The 20987-nt window shown below is 39.8% G+C and overlaps 1 protein-coding gene and 1 long non-coding RNA gene across 3 annotated transcripts in view; one reads left to right on the forward strand and one right to left on the reverse strand.

The window, feature by feature from the left end:
- Positions 1–20987, reverse strand: part of LOC105667781 (stAR-related lipid transfer protein 13) — a 215328-nt gene that overhangs the window by 169950 nt on the left and 24391 nt on the right. For both annotated transcript variants that reach the window (XM_012359792.2, XM_012359791.2), the window contains one exon: positions 15135–15351. In XM_012359792.2, coding sequence (XP_012215215.1) covers positions 15135–15305 — 171 coding nt within the window. In that variant the 5' untranslated portion in view covers positions 15306–15351. The remainder of the gene's footprint in view (positions 1–15134; positions 15352–20987) is intronic.
- LOC105667787 (uncharacterized) lies at positions 1932–9047 on the forward strand. The gene is made up of 5 exons (XR_001099989.2): positions 1932–2358; positions 2528–2758; positions 7497–7703; positions 7980–8430; positions 8581–9047. It is a non-coding gene; the product is annotated as an uncharacterized lncRNA (long non-coding RNA).

Here is a 20987-nt window from a genome sequence, read left to right on the forward strand (position 1 = left end):
TGATTGCTTTCTTTCATAAGATAATAAAATGACACGGAATATATTTTTTCCCCTTCTATCTGTGATCTTTAATTTATTTCTCAATTTTGCTCACTTGATTGCTTTTTCCGTTATCTTTCTTTCCCCTCCCTTCATATCTCGGCCTATTTACTTTCGTTCTCAATTTCTTTGCAGCATTTCCTGTGGTCCTGCGTTCCTTTCTACCCAATATCTCTATCCCCAGCCACCTCTTTTATCTCCCAACCGCATTTCTCCTCGAGCTTTTGTTTCTCTCTCTTTCGCTTTCAGTATCGGGACACACTCTTGGACACATGGCAAAGGCGCGACCGAAGCGAGGAATTATTTATCGCGGAACAAGGAAGGAAAGTTACGGGTTAGATACGAGTTACGAGGATGCCCGGAGACATTGCCGTCTGTGCGCGATCGCTTTTAATGAGAAATGCCAGTAAATAACCTTCACGTTAAGCCACGTGGCCGACCCTAAGAGGCTGCCCCGCAGTTGCAATCGACTAAAATTAACTGCGACACAGGTCTTGCCTACGACAGCTGTTTTTCGACTTAATATGTTACGTGAATGTCGGTCGTACGTGCTAACTAATGCAAATATTGACCTATCTGAAAAGCGCGTCACTGCGGTGAAACCGCCGACCTTGAGCCTTGTTGCAATTATATGACGCTCCGTTAATAACATTGCAAATATCGCTTCTTATATTGAAATGCGTAAATAAAATTCTTTGTGAAGATAGTAAACAAAAATTATGCAAAAATTATCTTAAGTTATGATAATTGCATGGAAAATAAACTACTTTGCATAAGAAAATATTGTGCAAATAATGTTCTTGCCATGCTCCTAAGAAACTAAAATATTCTGCAAAACTGTACGATACTACATTCTCAACAGAATTGAATTCTAAATGCTTTTCAATGCGATAAATCTCACTATCTTTCCAACATTTATCGACTCGCATCTAATTATTTTTCACCTCGTGAGAATAAATCGACGTGTGTGCTCTATCTACCACGATGCCAAGAGAAACATGTCGAACATGAGAACGTGTCCTCTTATCGAATTCTGCTCTAAAGTTCGCGCGTGTCCATGCAACGCCTTTGTCGACGGAGACGAGCAGAGTTCTCGCCTAACTGAAATGTATCGATCGTCGGCCGCTAAATAGATCCTGCGACTCATGTTATTAATTAACGAGCCAGAGGTGTGAGAGACGATTCTTATTTTCTCGTGTTGACTCGGGGCAAACAATTTCGCCGTGAAATAATTAGCAGATGGCGCGGCTTTATCCCACCGAGATACCGGCGCCAGAGATCCTTGATAAATAATAAGCGCGCCGGACTGCCGATATGCCCGGGCGGATGTGCATTTTAATGAAACGAAAATACGATCGCTCCGTGCGAGAACCCCGGCTGTTCAACTTTTTCGCCCACTAACCTGACGCGCGAGAGTACTGACCGTATGATCGCGCGAATGAAGGTTGGTTACGTCACTTCTAAAGTGTTACGGCCCGATTAACATCGTAACAAAAACAGCGACGTGACTCCTCGACACGCACCGGGCACTTAAGTAACGATATTAAAGCGTGACTTCAAACCTGACGCGGGCTTACATCTTAATAAAATATGCGAGCCCTCGCGCGACTGATCCGCGAAAGTTACGCACGGTCTGCGTTGCATAATTTCGGACTGCGGAAGCAATATCTAACGTTAACATTTTGTATATAACTTTAGGTACAATAATAATAACGGAAACAGTGTTACAAATATAAAATATGTAACTTTATATAACGCTAAAATCAATATATCTCTAGAGGTATTTAGAAAGCTCGATATAGCTAAAATGTCGTTTCATTTTTGTAAAGATATTCAAGTTCTTCGGTATAAATAAATATATATCAAAGCAATAATCACATATTTAAAACAGACGCAAAGCTATTGAGAATAATCATTGTGCATACGGAATTCTGCATACAAATGCATCGCCTCTTCCTTTATATAACGTTTGTTTGATTCGCCATAAATCGTGAAGCACACGGGCGTCATTATTTACCCGTTGAACCAAGCGATAAAAGCCCTACTCAGCGATAGCGCAACCGTGCAGTCGCAACGCGCGATCGAAACTGCATTGTAGGCGCGTATTGCACGCTGGCCGAGTGTATCTATCGACCACGCACGCGTGCAGTACATGATGCGTCGAAGTAGACCAATGGGGTTTCGATAGGCAAACAGGTGGGTAGCGCGAGATTCTTGGCTTCGCGTTATCGAGGAAAAATTGCGGCCGCGATAGTCGGAAACGGCGTGACAATGCAACGCCTTAGTGCCGCACCGATTCTCTTCGTTCTCTTTCCGAACGTAATATTTCTATCAACGTGATCTTATTATACGTAAATTATATAAAATTCTCTCGCTAATGCTATTAATAACAAATTGTTTTATAAAATTTTGAAACAATTTCCTCTTTTTTCGGAAATATTTTTTCTTGAAATATAATAAAAGTTGACGACTTTTTACTGATTTATAGAGTATTTGATGAGAAAATGATTCAAGTAGGACCGAAATAATATGCGCGCAAACGTCCGGCACTTGGCAAGATTTATAAGTGACAGAATCTTGGCAAGTTATGCCACTTAGCGAGTGAACACGATCGGCTAAATCACGTAAATGGATACACCTCGATTATCGTCGGATCGTTGGAAACTCGATACACGTGACGTGAAACGCAAATGTGCATCACTGCAGTTTCCTTCTCTAGGTTAGTGGATTTATCAACTCGATGTAAATTATCTACGATATCAAGTATTTCAAATTAATTGATATGCTTTAATAGCAGATGCTTTTAATAAACTAATGCAAAATTTGGATTTGACACTGAGAATTATTAATAAAAATCTAAATTCTACGTCGCTACGCGGAACAGCTAACTCTTCGGCAAAACTTTGAATATGTAAGAAATTTTCTATAGTAAAACCACGCCAATAATTATATCACGTCGATGGAGCTATAGGTGTGATTAGAATTAAAAAAAAAATACAAGAGGACTTTTATCGTTTGCTGCGCAAACACGTTCGCGCATTGACGTAATTCTTATCCTCGGTGTGAATTATCTTCGCATTACGCATTCTATCACTGACTGAATACAAAGTACAAAAATACTTCGTGCCAAGAGTGCGCGCTTACTGTAAGCTAGATTGTTTTCTTGTTTAATCGGACGAAAACGTTCATGTCGCATCGCATGGAAAAGATTAATAAATAATCTCGTGAAAAAAATACATATTCGCATGAACTCGCGCGGCTGTTCATTAGCCGCACACAACATTTTCTTCTCGTTGTATTTCACAAAGGCACTACGAGAAAAGCCTAAAGCACATACACGATTATAAGGTGGCGGTGCCGACGATGTTATGTCATCGCTACAGCCACGCCAGCCTCTCATTTCATACCGTTACATTACGTTTCCCCGGCACACGGCTAATCTGTGTTACTCGCGCCTGTCCGTTGTGCACACCGCTTCTTGTTCCTCTTCACTAGCAAGGTCTATCTTTCTACGCGGCGCGCCATTCCCGCGTGCCAATTTGCGGCGGTATATTCGCGGAAACGGTACTACATATTCCAGATGCCTGCTCGTAAATGTGAAAAACAGAAAACATGTCGAACAAAATGATAAAAGTTTCAAGAAATTTCAGTATCAATATTTAAGTAGAACTTTATAGTTCCGTAATAAAAATTTCTCCGAAAACATTCTTACACAATTCTGAAAACAATTGTTTGTAAAAAGCTGTGATTGATGAGAAACCAATGCTACTTTTGTTTAAGAAAAAATAATATTCTGAAGCAGTTCGTCTAATAACGGTATAATTCCATTGTCGAAAAGTATCAGTATGCACGAGCAAGCATGAGGGCTCGTTATCAGCGTTCCCACCCACCACTTGCGAGCCCCCTCCCCTCTCGCGGTGACAAGCGCGATGCGCAAATAAATGAAGTGTCGGAACCAGCGGCGCGTCCGGCCGCGATCGCGTCGCTGGCAACAAATTGGCGGCACAAAGCGGCAACAAAATGCGATGATGCCGCTAAATGGATGTAATTTCGAGTTAACCACACGTTTGCTCCCATCTGCCTGCCGCCGCAGTTGTGATCGGTTCGCATCGCAGCTGGCTAGAAAAAGAGAAGGCGAGGGTTGCACGCGGCCGGCAAGGGAGAAAGGCAAATTAATTTCGACGGCACTGGGCTCGCGAGGTCGTTCACACCGAGAAAAAGTGACGGCTGGATATCTGGAATATCCCGGAGGAGAAGTTAGGAAGATCGACACGCAAGTTCCACGAATTACCGTCAGTTTCGCGAATTTATTTAGTAGAATTTTAGGGTGTTTATTAAAGAAGAATGTCGGCACAACTTTGAAAAGGAAATTTAGAGTTTTGTATGTAAATTTTTATACGCGTAACTTTCACGAGAGAAATTTTATATATAATAAACTCTTAATTATTTCTAATCCACATCAGACATTCTCGGAATAGGTATAATTTTGTTTCAAGTGTATTGAACGCAGGAACGCGCCCTTTCCAAACAGCGAGAGGATGAAATGGAAACCGGGTGTAAGCGTCTCCTCGATTGTCATCTCATACGAAAAAGAACTGAACGAAGCAAAATGAGGAAGGAAGCAGCTGTTGTGCACATGGTTTTCCAAGTAACAGTCATTGTGCGCAATTTTGCAATTCATACATTTACGCTTCTCATCGTATGCGGTCATTGGCATTAAAAATTATCTTATTCATTTATATATTATTATCATATCTGCTTACTATTATCATATCATCTACTGTAACATAATGACAAGTATAAATTAATGAAAATTGTTTTCATCGTCATAGTCGGGCGTTGTGCGTACAAAATTATTCCACAGAATCTTATTATTACTGATAAAGTGCAAGAAAATGCTATGGTAGATGCACGATGATCGCGACGGAACGTAAAAACGCTCGCAATCGCTCATTCGTCAGCACCGACAGGATCGCTTTCATCGTTCGCGGCGGTGAAGCCGATTACGTCGCGACTCGACTTACAAATCCGCTCGGGCATTTCCATCTTATCAGCATTGCAAATTGATAATGCGCGAGGAGCGACGCGGGGCCCGCCGGCGGAAGAAAAAACATTCATGCGACCCGATGACCCCGCCTGGTTATTAACCTTTTCAGCGCGGACTCGTTCGAACAAACGGAGCCGTTGCTGCATCACTAAATGAAGCAAAAGCGCAGAGTTTCACTTTTCAACTACAAAACCTTGCAAAAGTATAATTTATAGCGTTTAAAAGAACTGGTTTTACATACGATCCTTCCTGAAATTCTTTCCTAATTATATATCGTTTTTTTTATCAAAATTGTAATTAAATCCATTTAAGATAGCATATAACTAAATTATTTATGTTCACAATCCTTTTCAAAAACATTTAAAAAATTCAAACTAACGATTTCTTTATGTTCTCCGATATCCAAGTCGGGGACATCAAGTGGAATACTTTCAACGAATCTAATGAACTGCATTCAACGTTAGCGGATGGTAGTTGTATTCTACGATCGTGCGGCAGGAACTGCATCCGATTCGCGTTAACGAGGTACGAACGCAACCGTTTTCGAGCGCCCATCCGACACGCCCAACCGGATGTACGGCAGTCCTACACTTCCACCCACACACGCGCATAGCTTGTTCCCCACGTGCGCGCACGGTGCGAGCGCGCGGGAGCGAGGGAGTACAGCTGCGTGTATGCATTTCGCGGGGAATGACAGTACCTGGTCACATGGCCGGGAGATGAAAAGTGAAAGTAACCAAGGCTAGTACAAAGAAGTCATTGAGGAATTCGAGGGAACGCGCGCGCGCGCGCGGTCGACGTACGCGCGAGAATTCCACATTTCTAACAAGGTTAAGGAAAAAAATCGGATCGACAATTGCTATTTCGAAATCGGATCACGATTCCTGCATGCGATAATATCACAGACCTTTCTCTCAAGTGTTTCGAAATTATCATTTTTCGTGCAGTTATTTTTAATAATTAAGTATATAATTTGCTTAATGTACTCAGCATGATTTTTAACAATGCTTTTATATTCCTACGCCTATAATATAAATAGCTCATTAATTATTCCGTAAAGCACGATTATGACATAACCAGTTTTTAATCCGTGTTCACCAATACGCCAGCCGCTAATAATGATAAAAGAGTTTAATTTCCTCATATCTCTGCGCTATAGAAGACATCGATTGCTTATACTGCTTTAATGAAGATATCTATTGCTTACATTGCTTTAATGACTCAAACCGCGTGTATCAAACAAGATTAATCGCAAATACAGTTGGGTCAACATTTATAGAAAGTAATATTGATGGACATATTTAACCTCTTCTGCCGGAGAGAGAATTTCATTACATTCAATAAAAAATTCGCGTGGTATTTAAGGGCTAATCGCGTGTGACCAATGTACAAACGCATGCAAACTTGCCCGCTATATTCTCACGACGCAATCAGGCGGCCACTTTTCCCATACGCACGCGAGCGAGCAAGGCCGCGTTTACTTTCGAGCAATGAAATCTGAATTGGCCGCGAGCCATGTCGGTACCGTTTTAACGATTGTATGATAATTGGTAATCACGCACCGGGGCCGAGGCGCACGATTATTACGATCGTCTATTAAAGAGCTAATTCTCGGTCATGGGCACGATAAGTTCACCGATCCTCTCGACCGTTCGTTATCCTAATTGGAAGATTCTTTCCGGATAAAGACCGTCTTTTAGGAAAACCCGAACAATTTAATTGCGGCGATACTGCGGGCGTTGCGCGCCGCGTATTAATGCGTACTATCCGCTCGGGTCAGCCTCTCCTATCGAGTGACGGCCGTCAAATTAAGGCTCGCAACGTCATTAAGGATCAAAACAACATCACATCTGAATTTCTTTCAATATTCGTATTCCCGAGAACCTTGTTCGTAAGTTGCTCGTTAATTTTGATAAGCAAGTAATATGTGAAGTAAAATTATTGATGAAATTTATACTCATTCCAGCTAAAAATATTGGTGTACAACACGCATAAGAAATTATTTACAAAATGCCTATAAAAACCTAATAAACTTTCGCATTTCAAATATTTTTTTCTTCAATCGTAATTAAATATTAATCATATTTCAAAATTATTTTATATGTGAAATATTGGCCCACATATATGTAAATCGTTTCTAGCAAAATTTGTACAAGTAATTTATTGAGTGACAGCTGATGCAACCTCAATTTCTATGTTATTGTCCTCCCCATCGCAGCGCTTTCGTAATTCGATTTTCACTTCCGCAATCGCTTTGTAGCACGCGACATCACCCACACAGCAGGTGTCACATGGCGGATGTTACACAGCAATAATAATGTGTGCATCGTTGTTGCAATACAGACAATTAATCGGCTGAACATCAGCTATTCAAGTTTGTCGCGTGTGAGTCAGCTGCATTTGCTTTCAGAGAAAAAATATTCCATTCGTGATTCGAGCGGCCCGAGTCGAATCATTCGCGAACCGAGAGCTTTTCTAGCGTCGACTCGCGATCAACGCAGCGCGTGCACAGAGATTGCAATCTTCGAAGGAAAGGACGGGCAGCCTTGAGATTCCAACATAACATTCAAGTTCGTATGCAAATAATGCCAAACTATCAAGACTCTGTCGGGCACAGGTGCGATCATCCTTAATTTACTACATTCTTTTGGAATTCTTGTGACAAAAAACAAGGTTTTATAACTCAATTGCAATTCAGATGTTAGTTGTATAAGAATTTTTATACAATGATTTGTTTGTCATTTCTTGTTTATATAAAGTATACTTTATAAGCTGTAAACATAATAACATTTATACACTTTACATTAATACTTTGGAATATTTAGAATATTTCCTTTAATCACCGCGTTTAATATAAAATAAAATTGAAAATTTTTTATACTGAATTTTTCAGAAGACTGATAGTATTTGACGTGATTAGCATAACTGACAAATAGTAACGAAGACGGCAACGAGTCTTACTTCACAAAGTGAGAAGAAAGAGCGCGGAAAGGGCGAGAAAGGCCCCCGAGCTACCAGAGAGAATGCCGGGGCCTGACGATATCGGGAAGCCTCGAGATATTCCAGCCGGATGTTATTCCGTATTCCAGCGTTCCCTGCCCACTCTGTTTCCCTGTCGTCGCGGACAGACGCGGCTTTCCGAGCCTGACTTTGCCCATTTTGCATCCGGAGATTGTTATCGCGATTCACTCTGACGCACGATTTATGCGCCGATGCATCGATACGTAGCGCATCAAGTGGAAGAGGCCCGCGCGATTGGCCGTGGGAAGCCATCCTTTATCCATGACTCTGCCAGAGCTTCCTCGAAAATTTATATGGATCTACCATCGATCTTTCGCGCAAAGGTAAGAGCAGTCTTCGCCGAAGCGTTGCTCGGTGTGAAATAAACCGGCTTCGCGCAGTTTATGTAAAACCGTGTATTTTTCCAAGAGTCGCGGTGCAGACTATCTCTAACAGATTCCGGGAACGATTTATCGTTTTTATTTCTATTATAGATACGCCGTGACCAAGATTCGGAGAATTACTTTTAACGAACCGGACAATCAGCCTATTAAATGAATAATCAGTACGGAATATCAAGCACGATTGCAAATTTAAGCGAATGCATTTACAAAGTCAGATAACGCGACGCGAAATGGAAAATTCCAAATTAATAATGCAAACGAGAACGCAATAAAATGAGTTACTTACAGCGAGAGATACAAGATCTGAAAGGACCAGATTGGTAGAAAAATTCATGACGCGTAGGCGTGAATTTATTCGTAGCGTTAACATTTGTCTGTTGTGAGAAATTTTGCGACTGACTGGGATATCAGTACAACGCTGACTTCAGCGTATGTTCTCGCACGTGAATCGCGCATGTTTGTCGGTAATTTAATACGAATAAGCTTCTCGCGTCCGCGACGCGCCGGTTTGCCGTCGCAAATACACAATTTCGTATGCAAAGCGTAACCTATTTGCGAATTTATTGCCGATAATCTCCGGCCACGACTTTCGAGAAGAAACTTTTAGAATGTATAGAAGCGTTATATAAGGATTAATGCACGGACGAATTTCGGAGATTGAAGAAATTTTTATTGCGCTCCGTACAAAACTCGTTAACTTGTATATTTTATTATCATTAGGAACATCCGATTTCACATTAAGTCTTGTCAAGAATAACCACCAATTCTACGGTCTGTACATATATGTATGTATCAATTTATAAAAATTGCATTAAGATCTTTTTCTCTCAAATATTAATAGTAATATTATGCAAAGCACACGATACATTAGACCGATAAATATAAACGTCTCTGTAATTCTAAATTTCATTGCCGAATAAATGTTACATGGCTGTCATTAAAAATGTATCGCAGCTTTTAGAAGCATAAACTTGGAAACCTGAAGTCGTACACGCGCACTCCGAAGCTTCAATCGGCATCGCAAACGTCCGTCGCAGCGAATTTATTCCGCGTTCAAACGCGTCGCCTCGCGAGCCCGTACGTGTTACGTTCGAGATCGGGAGATAGTTATGCAGATAGAAACGCTGCCGCGTGCGCCCGGTCGGGGCGCTTGCGTTTACGCTTGAGGTCGCTGCGTTCCGTTCTGATTATTATCCGCAACCTTAGACAGACCGTGGCATCGGTGTACCGAATGCGTTCCATCGCACATGTGCGAAATGTATTTGCATTAAACTGCCGTTTTAAACAGTTATGACCGTCGCCTTGCGAACGAACGAGAAACCGACCGCGAATCGTTATGTTTTAGCACCGTCACGCGGACGAGAACGATTTTTCACGGTGACGGTTCTAAAACGATTCTATTGCTGGACGTTCGACGTGCGATCGAACATAACCCACTAAATTATAACTTTGAAACAAAAGCAAAAATTATTTCAAGTGCAAAGAATATTTTGCGAGTCTTTTTAAAATAACAAAATTTGATAACGAACGCCGTGGTTTATTAACTTCAAAATGATTAAATATATCGGCAATTAAACCGATTCAATAACTGGATGTCGACAACTCTCGTAAAAGAGCACAGAGTAATTAGCATCAAAGACGCGCTTCGCGAGAACAGTGGTCTTCTATCACGTCTGCGGCAAGCTCATCGCGCAATCGATTACCGCCGAGGCCTCGATCTCTGCGGACTCGCGCGATTATTACTTAACGACTGCATAACGCAAGAAAATGTTTGCGGTTAAGGACGACAGCGAGACGCTGTTACAAATGCATTCCTCCTGTCAGTGGGTCGTCGAAAGTGATCTCACGATTCACTCCTCGCTCCACGATCGAGAAACGCGCCGGAAATATGTGTGGGTGTTCGATACACGAAATCTACATTTGATTTCTATACCGGTCAACTCAAGCACCGAGTCTTACTAGCGTCTATTTTAGGTTCGCGTCATCACAATGATATCATCGAATAAACGGCTTTTCAGAATGCGACCGTTCGAACGCTTTGGTGATTTAAATAAATGACTAGGGGAAAGGTTCCATATCTTTCTTGCTTTGTTACGTTCGAGATCCTGCGTGATTTCATACGACACTCATATTTCATGCTATAATGAAAGGAACGAAGATCTATAAACTGATATAAATATGCAATCAACGATTTAAAAATTCTACAAGTTAATTGAATATAAATGATCGCAGTAATCATAAATTTAAATATTCAGTCTTGACCTTATAATTCCTCGCACGAGTTAAAAAATTATTTATGATATTTAGAAACACGTTTGTTTTTTAACGGGGATGGCGCGTGTTCTGAGGATTTCACGTGCAGCGAAACCGGATATACGGAAGATCATATGCCGATCCGCGCGCGCCGATATTGCCGTAAACACGACGACGGCTTGGCTGGACCGCGACGCTAAATTTGGCGCACATTTGTGGACTTGAGACGCAAAACAAGTTTCCTCGATCGGTCTGGTGGCTGGTATACTTCGATTGGATCAGTCGCGCCGTTTCTCTCGCCGACACGCGAAGGAGAAAGCGAGAGAAGGACAGCGATCCTGTTTAACCTAAACCTTGAGAAGCTGCAAGCTTGACCCAGTGCGTGGTAAGCTGCTAACCGACGATATTTTGCACATCCGCTTAGTTCATCGATCATCTAACTCCTTCCTTCTCTACAAATCGTAGAACTGAATCGCAATTAATAGACTGGCTAGATAAGCTTAATGATTCCGCGATGATTTATACGATAATCGCCGATATAACCTAACGATCCTAGAGTAAAGTCAGAAGCGTTATCGCCGGGTGATAACCATTATTTATCGTTCTACCGTATTATGAAATTACTATTTATATATCTATTACTCCTTATTAAATATTATATCCACGCTGTCATCATTATTTGCACGGAATTTCTTGTTCGTTGCAACAAAAGATGCCGATTCAAGTATTCAAAGCGGTTGCCATGTGACCATGCGAAATTCAGTTATTATTATTCAAGTGGTTCCTCCGAATTTAACCTTCAATAGGATCACGGTCTACATTCTTTCGCGGATGTCCGAGCGTATTAAAACGACCCAGACTTCACGATGCTCCGAAAACAGACGCACGCCCATCCGAGGAGGTCAAAGATCGCAGACGGAATCGAGTGATCATGAGTGTGTGACGCGTGACTTCTTCTATTCGCTTAGTTAACAAACGCCTCCCAGTTCACACGGTCAGGGAAAGACGCAAAAAAGTGTGCACACAGAGAGCGAGCACGAAAAAAAAAAAAAAAACGAGTGGTAGAAGAGTATCCGTTTGTGTCATCTGCCTTTCGGCTTGGGAGAGCGCCGGGCATCATGCTCCCTCGCTCGACGCCGCGAAAAAAAACGCGAAACGCTACGCTCGACATAGAATGCGTACACTACAAAACGCAATATTAATTGCATCGTTGATTTCTATGCGAGATTAAAAAACGGCTTCAATAATAATAAATTAATGACAACAAAAAAAAGACATGTTTAGAAAATATATGAAAGTAATATTTAATCCAAACCCAATAATTTTATGTATAAAATTCTATCTAAAAATTCCGGAATATATTTATCAAAAAATAGATTTATACAAAATCTCCTTAGTCTGCTTTATCTCCTTCGAAGCGGTACCCTTGAAGCGCATATAATGTTTCTGTCAAGATTGAAAAGAGTCTTGGAAGTCCTACTGTGTCAGCATGTTGAGTGCCGCCTGCGATTCGACCTGGATCTTCTCAACGGCATCAAATCTTCGTCCCTTCAACTTGATTTTCATCCTCAAGAAGAGATAAAAATCGCGAGGGGGGGGGGGTTAAGTCAGACGAGGTGAATAAAAAACGACCGTCATGTTTTTTGATCAAAAAGCTAAAAAGGCAAAGATTTGATACAGTTGATGAGATGCTGACCGTATTTTCGCAAACGATGCTTAACGTGTTGACGCATAAAAATTTCCAAGACTCTTTTCAATTCCTGCACAAATACATTGAGATTGCGACATTTGTTCTCAAGAAAACTACTTTGAAAAAGATAGAAAAGCTTAGAGTCTACTGAATGAGTTTATTTTCTTACAAATACATTCCGGAAATTTTTGAGTAGCATTTTGGTATTTCATCTTCACATTTTTTAAATAAATATATGTAATTTTAATATCGCATTAGATTATAAAAATTTGATTAAGATAGTATGAGAATTAAATTGCATCAATCAAATCAGAAAGCAAATTGCAATATAATTTAAATCGAATGGAAGACGAATCGATCGGTGAAACTTCATACTTCGTTATTATCAGTTGCTTATAAGGGAAAAACGATATACACAGATGAATCTATGAAAGGTTTGAAGCTCAGATCTCTCGTTAGTCGATAAGTGGCCAATCCTTCATCAGCAAACGATATTGGGTCCCGATTACATCGAGGCTATAAGTTTCACGTAAAGACCACGTTAAAGTGCACCGTGCCGACCGGTAGCAGCACTCGCAGGCACTATCTGAGAAATAGTAGGAGGCTGAGAAGCGACTTCCGCGCCAACTAGTTTTAACGATGAGCCATCGCCATCGGCCGCCACCTCCCTCGCTCTTCCCGCGGGACTCTTCTTGTTTGCTTGCGCCGCATCGACATGCACCGATGCACTCGCGATGCACCGGTACGCGCCGAAGGACGACGCGGAACCGACGCATGCACGCAAGTCCGATCAAAACGAGCAAACGCGTCGCAGGCGTACGCCGAGCATAATCTGCGGCAACAGCTGATAATCGAGTTCGCGATATGAACAAAAACGCAAAAGTATCTATCTAACGCATTCGTGAGTTTTACAAACCGCGATATCTCGAATTAAATTGCTAACATGTACTCGATATATCAAATTAATGTATCAATTTAATGTACGAATGATAAGGATGATTTTTATTAGAATATAAAACGGTAGCAGACAAGTAAATTATGTTGGCAAAAAAAAAAACTACTAACGGTTATATTGCAATTTGATTTTTCAATTTAAGTCTCATACTATCTCAATCAAATTTTTATAATCCAATGCGGTATTACAATTACATATGTTTATTTCAAAAATATAAACATAGAATACAAAAAAAAATTACAAGGATTTTATAGTCAGAATTATTGGCATATCTAATGTCAACATATTTATTGTCTTGTTTTAAATAACACGGATAATAATGTATTATTATATTATCGGTGTAGTAAATATTATTAGAATACTGTTGATATTTTCTAGCTTAGATTTTGCAAGTGTATCTATCACAAGTATTAAAATATTTAAACCAGTCACATGAACACGTAATAATGGCACCTGTATCCAAACGCACCTTACGCGAATTCACAAACAAGAACCGGTTCGTATTCTCGGCTACCATTGATATCGTTTAGTTAGGTAAAGCTTCTAAAACATATGTACAAACATCGAACACGGAAGAGAACACGGAAAAACAAACGCTGTCGAGCGTTTTTGGAATTTCACGATTGACGTCGCGTTCAATTTGTTACATCACGTTTCGTCACGACGAAATGATCGATAAACGATTCTGCTAGGTGAACAATGTCATCATAATTCATCGAGAAAGATGTAACGGATTGTGAGATTTCAAGATGATCTTCCGTGTTGTGTGTAAGTTGAACAAAGCACACGTGATTTAAATCGAATCAAATAACTTGTTTCATTGAAAGACAGAAAGAATTGATCGGGACGGAGTCATCCCGCTCGTCAGAGCCTCGGCCTCGTCAAGTAAGAGAAATCATCCGTTCTTACGTGATACGGTGATCTCCATTCGATAATGAGAAATATTATGGGCGAAGCTTGCGGCATGATTCCTTTCACCGCTCGATTCTTCCGTTTCGGCCTAAAGAAGTCGAGGAACTGAGTTGGTTTCACGGAATCAGAATCGATTATCGTAAAGAGAAAGTGGGCGTTAATTTTTCACTCGACCTTCTTAAATCAGCATCGATCTTCTTCCTCCACGCTCAAAGATCCAATCGTATAAACACGATTAATTCAAACGTTGAAACCTTTCACGATTCGTATAAAGACGCTTTTAATAGCGAAACAAAATAGCGTGTCGAATCGCACGGGATAAAAGTAGAAAGGGCGGAACTTTTGATTCAAATGAAATGTACACGATGATTAATCGCATCTGTAGGCGATGAAAGATTTATAAATACAATTAATTCCTTAATTTTTTAATTTTACGTCAGATTGTATACGATTTATCATAGAATTTAATTATGAAATAAGAATACCAGACTAGAAAATTACATTATAAAGCTCTAAAAATATATACAAAAATTCTTCTAACAATTATCTATTGAATAAAATGTTCATTCTAACAAAATTTAAAAGTTTAATTAACATCCACATTTGTCGTAAAAAATAAATAATCATATTTTATCAATACGAAAATGATACAAAAGTAATTTAATTTGAAGAATCGAATAAATTATGTGATAATATTGCGGCTTACATTTTTATTTCTCTTTAAATAATTTCTTTCATGCGTTTAATAATCGCAAAGTTCCTCGACTTCTTAAAATTGACCGTACAATTTTTATCGAATGATAATGTAAAAATAAAAATTCAAGATAGACTCACGTTAACTTTGGCGAGATAGAGTTCCAGTTCCTTGTACGGATCCATCTCTGCTGTCCTTTCGTTTGTCACTTTGTCACTCTCATTACTCTCCATGAATTTCAAACGATTCGGCGTTTTCGTGATGATCGAGCCATTTTGCAGGCGACCACCACCTTCTTGCATCGTCTCCATGCTCTCGCGGTCACCTCGATGATCTTACACGCATTTTCTCGGACATCTGCAACGTGAAAAATGAATACAAGTTGGTAACAATAAAGAATAAAATAGCATTTATTTATCAAATGTTCTAACAACACAGATACATATTAAACGATAAAAATATAAATACTAAAATATTTAATAAAATAAAATTTAATGTAAATCAATTTCGGCAATTTATCGTAGATTGATTAATCCAATAAGCAAAAAATTTGGAAGCCAAATAGATATCATATAAAATTGAATTAGGAACGATTGAATAAGAATGGCAACGCAATAAAGAAATCATAACGCATGCCGAGGACGGTGCTTAATCGAGAACGAGAAAAGGGTGAAAAGGCAAAAGAGGACCAATGGGTGTATTCTGGCAAAGGCATTATAATTAGCCCCGCCGTGACTCACCGCGGCCGCCGCGTCGCGCGGTCCGTATAATCTCGGCTTGTCAAACACTTGAAAAGGGTAAAATGACCACCTGCGCTGTTATGATTGCATTTGACTAAATTTAGCGGCCGCACTAGCGTTAGTCACTGAGGCTAATTATATTTTGCGCAGATTAACCGCCCCGACGGCACGTGAGGGAAGCTAATCTGGAAATCAGCACCGCCGCACTTTGTATCCACTTCTCTGCCGCTCAAGATTGTATCGCGCAACGATTCGTTCTACGTAGACGAAAATCATTTTCCGCAACGCCTAAACATTGAGAAGCAACAGACGATTCGATCACACTGATTTTTGAACTTTATATGTGCGTTATATGTGTGCTTTTGCGCAAATTATACAATATTAATCGTTGAGTTTCGAACATTAGGATTTAAATAACATAAAATTTATAAAAAGATTAAATAATTAAATTTTCGATAAATTGCAATGAACAATCTGCTGAACAATGAGCTGAGTGTGTTCCAAATAATATCAATTATAATAAAGAACATGACGTAACACATATGCAGAATTAAGCCAATATAAATCATTTTGTGAGTTAACCCCGTGTACAAAAGTTTCTACAAGAATTCATAAATTACTAGCTAGCACTGTAAATAAGTTAGATTATAGAGTATACTACGTAGTTCTCGCGATATAAAGTGACATAAGGGGCGTGGGACATTATAAAGTGCAATCTGGCGGAATAATTTCTCTCATTTCGCTCAGTTGTGGTGGATTGATATTTCTGTTCAAGAATTACGCTAATGGTATTGAGACAAGAGTGCGATAGTAAAGCTAAAATATGAGCATGGTTTCACGCTCCGCCGATCTTGCTAATAATAATTAACATTACATTTTGTACTCACTTTCGACTACCGTATATAATTTATCGTGGCGTATCTATTCACCTGCAAAAAATGTCGAGCCGCGAAGGTAGTGCGATCTTATCTATTAACGTAATACGATTCTATCGAGTTTCATAATTGTTGCAAAACGATGTTCGTAATCGGTTGCGTTGAACTCTTGCAATTATTGAAAAAAAATCCCGACAATCCATTTATCGCGGCTCAGACTACGATTCATCACTCCCGAGATAACTTTGTAGATCGTATATCGTAAAAAACAATTTATCTTATCGCGCAAAACTTTCAAAAATTTTTACACTAACATTATAAAAAATACTGTAAGTAGTTTGCAGTGTTTTTTATAATACTGCAAGTAGTTGCAGTTATTGTAAAAATACTTGCAACTACACGTATCTTCGAAAAAAACATTTATCATAATAAAAATGTTCAGGGTCAACCGTTCCCTCTACGAGTCGCACCGTAGAGTTGCAAGTAAACGGAAGAAAAATAGCAGAGGCTTGGCGTTCTTGGCGCAACTTATGCAATGCGTTAAATGAATCATATCGGCGTAATTAAATCTGCGTATTGTACTTTACCTGATATGCTTGTAGCTCGCCGTATATCTCAACAGATCTACGTGCACGCGATCGCGAGATTACGATTCGATTGCATCGCTACTCGCCTGAAGAATACAATACCGCCGCCGTTACAATCGTTGAACCCGCTAACAATAAAGTCATGCATGAGAACACGAGTCGCCTGCCCGCACACGTAATACTAGAAAATGACCGGATGTCTAATCGTGGCCGGCTGCCGGCAGCCAATACGTCAGGTGATTTCACAGGTGAACGATGGTGCTCGTCGCACCTTAAGTGCGCTTGACTTCAGATAACAGCTGCGCATAACTTCCGCATTAATTTACAATTAACTCCTTAACGTCACAAACTTTTCTTCACATACAAGAGAAATCAAAATGTTAATTCTAATATCTAAATCAATCATAATTCTACTTTACCAATATAAATTGCTGTTGGACAATTTAATTTAGATACCGAATTAGTTGAAATAAAATATCACAAGTATTATGTGATTTTAAAAAGAATTGCGCTGAGTGTTGTTTTCTTTTTTTTTCTATTTATTTTATTTTATCGCGCAAAGTGATATGAAACTCAAATATCGGATGATCGTTTGAAACAAATTAAAACTTGTTAAGGTAAATAAAAAATTGTATCAGTATAGCTCGATAGAATTTTTTTCCCGATTCTTGTTCGATTCTTTATCGCGTGCACGGAAGTCGCAGTCGACGAAAAAATCCACTTTGTTTGACTTCGCGTAGGATGTGAGAATTTGTGGTTCACGATAGGTAGGTGAAAACTGTCAGAACGCTTCGTAAATAACTGCAATACATACCGATGCCTCCTCGTACCGATACCTCACCCTAATCGAATGCCATTCTGCGATAGAGGCGGATACGGCCCAATGGTTAAACTGAATTAAACGGCTCGCTAGTCGCGAGAGAGAGAGAGAGAGACGCGCGCCGTTCTTATCAGCTGGAAATTATTGCCGGTAATTTACCCCGCGATCCTTTTGCTCCTGGGCACGTTCACACCTGGGTGGCTCGCAGGAATACAGACGGAACAGATCGGAGATCGACTGCACGGCGTTAACTACCAACATTTTACTATGTAAATATCGACACGTTGAAATTTTATCCGCACGATATGAATATTTAATATTTTGGTAGCTTCTTCGTGCTTCTTAAATTTCGTAGACTTCAAACGTAAAATTATGTGTTATCTATGCATCCATGTGTCATCTTGTAAAGATAAAGGTAAGTAGCATATGTCTTTTTAAAAAATACATTAAAATAAAATTAGTATTACGTATACGTATAAAGATATAGAAAAATATTTTCGTTTCATGTTTTCTGAACAAAATGTAAAGTTTCGCGTGAACTTACACGCTGATGTATTGACTTGGCACTTAGATACCAGCGATAATCGAACACTTCCGCGCGCGTAGGCGGCTGTAACTCAATTCGCGAAATTTTTGCTCTTCCCGAGGTGCGATACATCGGCGATAATTGTTTTTAGTGTCTCCTCACTACCAGGAAGGCGGACGCGACGGCTTCGTGCTAATCGAAATCGTAAATCCGACCGATAAGAACGCCGAGTGTTCCACGTACGACATATTTGCTACGCGGAACGCAGTTTTAAAGCCGCTTTCGCCTCTCTTTACGGCGCGTTATTATCGCGCTCTCGCGCGCCGTAACGTTCCGCAACATCTTTGCTCTCATCGCATTACACGAAGTGTGATCTCGTCGCGCGTAGGCGAAAATGATCGGCAATTTGACATTATACGCAATAATGAGGATGATAAGAGGAATACTTATCCGCGCTGCAAAAAATAGCACGTGGCTATTTTTAGAAAATACTAATTTGACGGATACATCGACATAGTAAAACAGCAGTTGAAACTCGTCACAAAACGCCTCACTGATTCCTGCTTCACGCACTAATTATTTAGGCAGGATACAGCGCGCGCGAAAAGGCAAAAAGAATTAAACGACGCGTATAACTGCTTCCATGCATCGACGAATTGTACGCGGGTTGTCTTCGACAGCCGCGAAGAGTAAGGAGGACCCACCAGGAAAGGCCGAGTTACGTAAGGTTAATTGCGGTCGTTCGGAACGCCGTGCGTTCCACGCACGCGTGCGTCAGTGCGTGTCCTGTGCATGTGCATCGACGGTGCGATCGTAATCATGGGACCTTGCTCCCGGCCCCCCCCCCCTTCCGATATTTTATGTAACGCATTTGTACGGCCGATTAGGACTGCCCATAAACTCGTATTATATTCGCCGTTTCGAATCTAAAATGCGACTATCAAATTCGTCTAGCTTATCCTGTCTGTCAGGCTAATCCGTAATTAATCGCTATCGTGACCGTTATCTCGCTTGTAATTTATGTTAAGTTATTCTGCCTATACTTAGCTCGGTCTCGGCGCATTCTAATAAGCTGCTGCAACCGCTAATTCTATTAACTACTTTGACATAGTATGACTGGCACTCGGACGCCACGAAAAATGGTGTGCGAAAAATTTCTGCACGTTTCGAGGAAGCCTGCCAGCGGATGTGACCGTTGCTTCGTTAAAGATGTAGGTTTCGACGAAGTATGCGAGTCACACGATGACCAGCCTATTAACCCCCGCAGCTGTTCGGCTACGTGCAATTGCTAACGTGAACTATTTCCCTCGTCTAGACTCATTGACATCGTTCTCCAAAAAGCAGCGGGAGGTTACTGCTACGGTAACAAAAGAGAAAAAAGTCAAAATGCTCGAGAAGTCAAACAATGCCCATTAGGGGTCCTTCAAGGACCCCCTTTGATCAGAAGGTGCTTCACAGTTCTATAGTTTCATGGATTCGAAGAAAAAAATTTTACCTGCACTTTTACTGAAATATTTCTGCACGTCAAAAAAAATTTACGTGCAAAAAATTTGTAGCAATATATACAGGGTGTCTCAGAATTTTTTTTAATTTCTCCATAATTATTGCGAATATTGCAAAACGGTAAACGACTTTTCAGTTCGGCTTACTGTGTGTTCTATTCGTTCACGTTGTCGTTATTCTGAAACATTCTGTAGAACGTAATATATAAATAGAAATATCTGCCGTATTATTCGTCGTAAAAATTCCTAATCCAAAAGAAAAATGTTGAATTCTTTTCTGGCACATCGTTATTTGATTAATAATGATAGAATAATATTAAATAAAGTACAAAATCTATTCACAAACATCAGACTTTGGACAACAACAGATTCAGACGCAATAACCCATTAAATATGCAGACAAGGCTACAACCTTCTTAAAATTCAAAGATTCAACGGTTTGACATGCACGCATATTGTTTCTATTCGGCTTATACATTCGTGAATTGCAGATTAACGCCTAATGTTCATGCTAATTCCTAACAAGACGAAGTAATACACCGCATGAGTCATCACGTGGCGTAGAATCGGACTTTAATTTATTCCTATTGATTTGAGCACAAAAAATAATCATACTTTCAATTGATAATAGTAGAAAAGTTTATCGACAACCTGTTTTCTTATCGATACTTATATCTACTGCAAGAAGCTTAGCGTCTTTTTCAAATAAATTTTGAAAATAAAAAACTGTTTGAGAATAAATCGACAAAAAGTGTATAAGTCAGAGTGCAAATACAATAAAATGTAAAAATAACCCATGAAGAATAAAGAATAAAATGTAACATCAATGCGCAAAATAAAGTAATAATTATAAAAATCAATAGAACAAGAAGTTGGTTTCACCGGAAGATAGAATAGAATATAATAGATAATAAAAATATTGAAAAAATGTGAACTTTGCATT

This window comes from Linepithema humile, chromosome 2 (assembly GCF_040581485.1).
Source record: "Linepithema humile isolate Giens D197 chromosome 2, Lhum_UNIL_v1.0, whole genome shotgun sequence".
In the NCBI taxonomy this organism is placed as follows: domain Eukaryota; kingdom Metazoa; phylum Arthropoda; class Insecta; order Hymenoptera; family Formicidae; genus Linepithema; species Linepithema humile.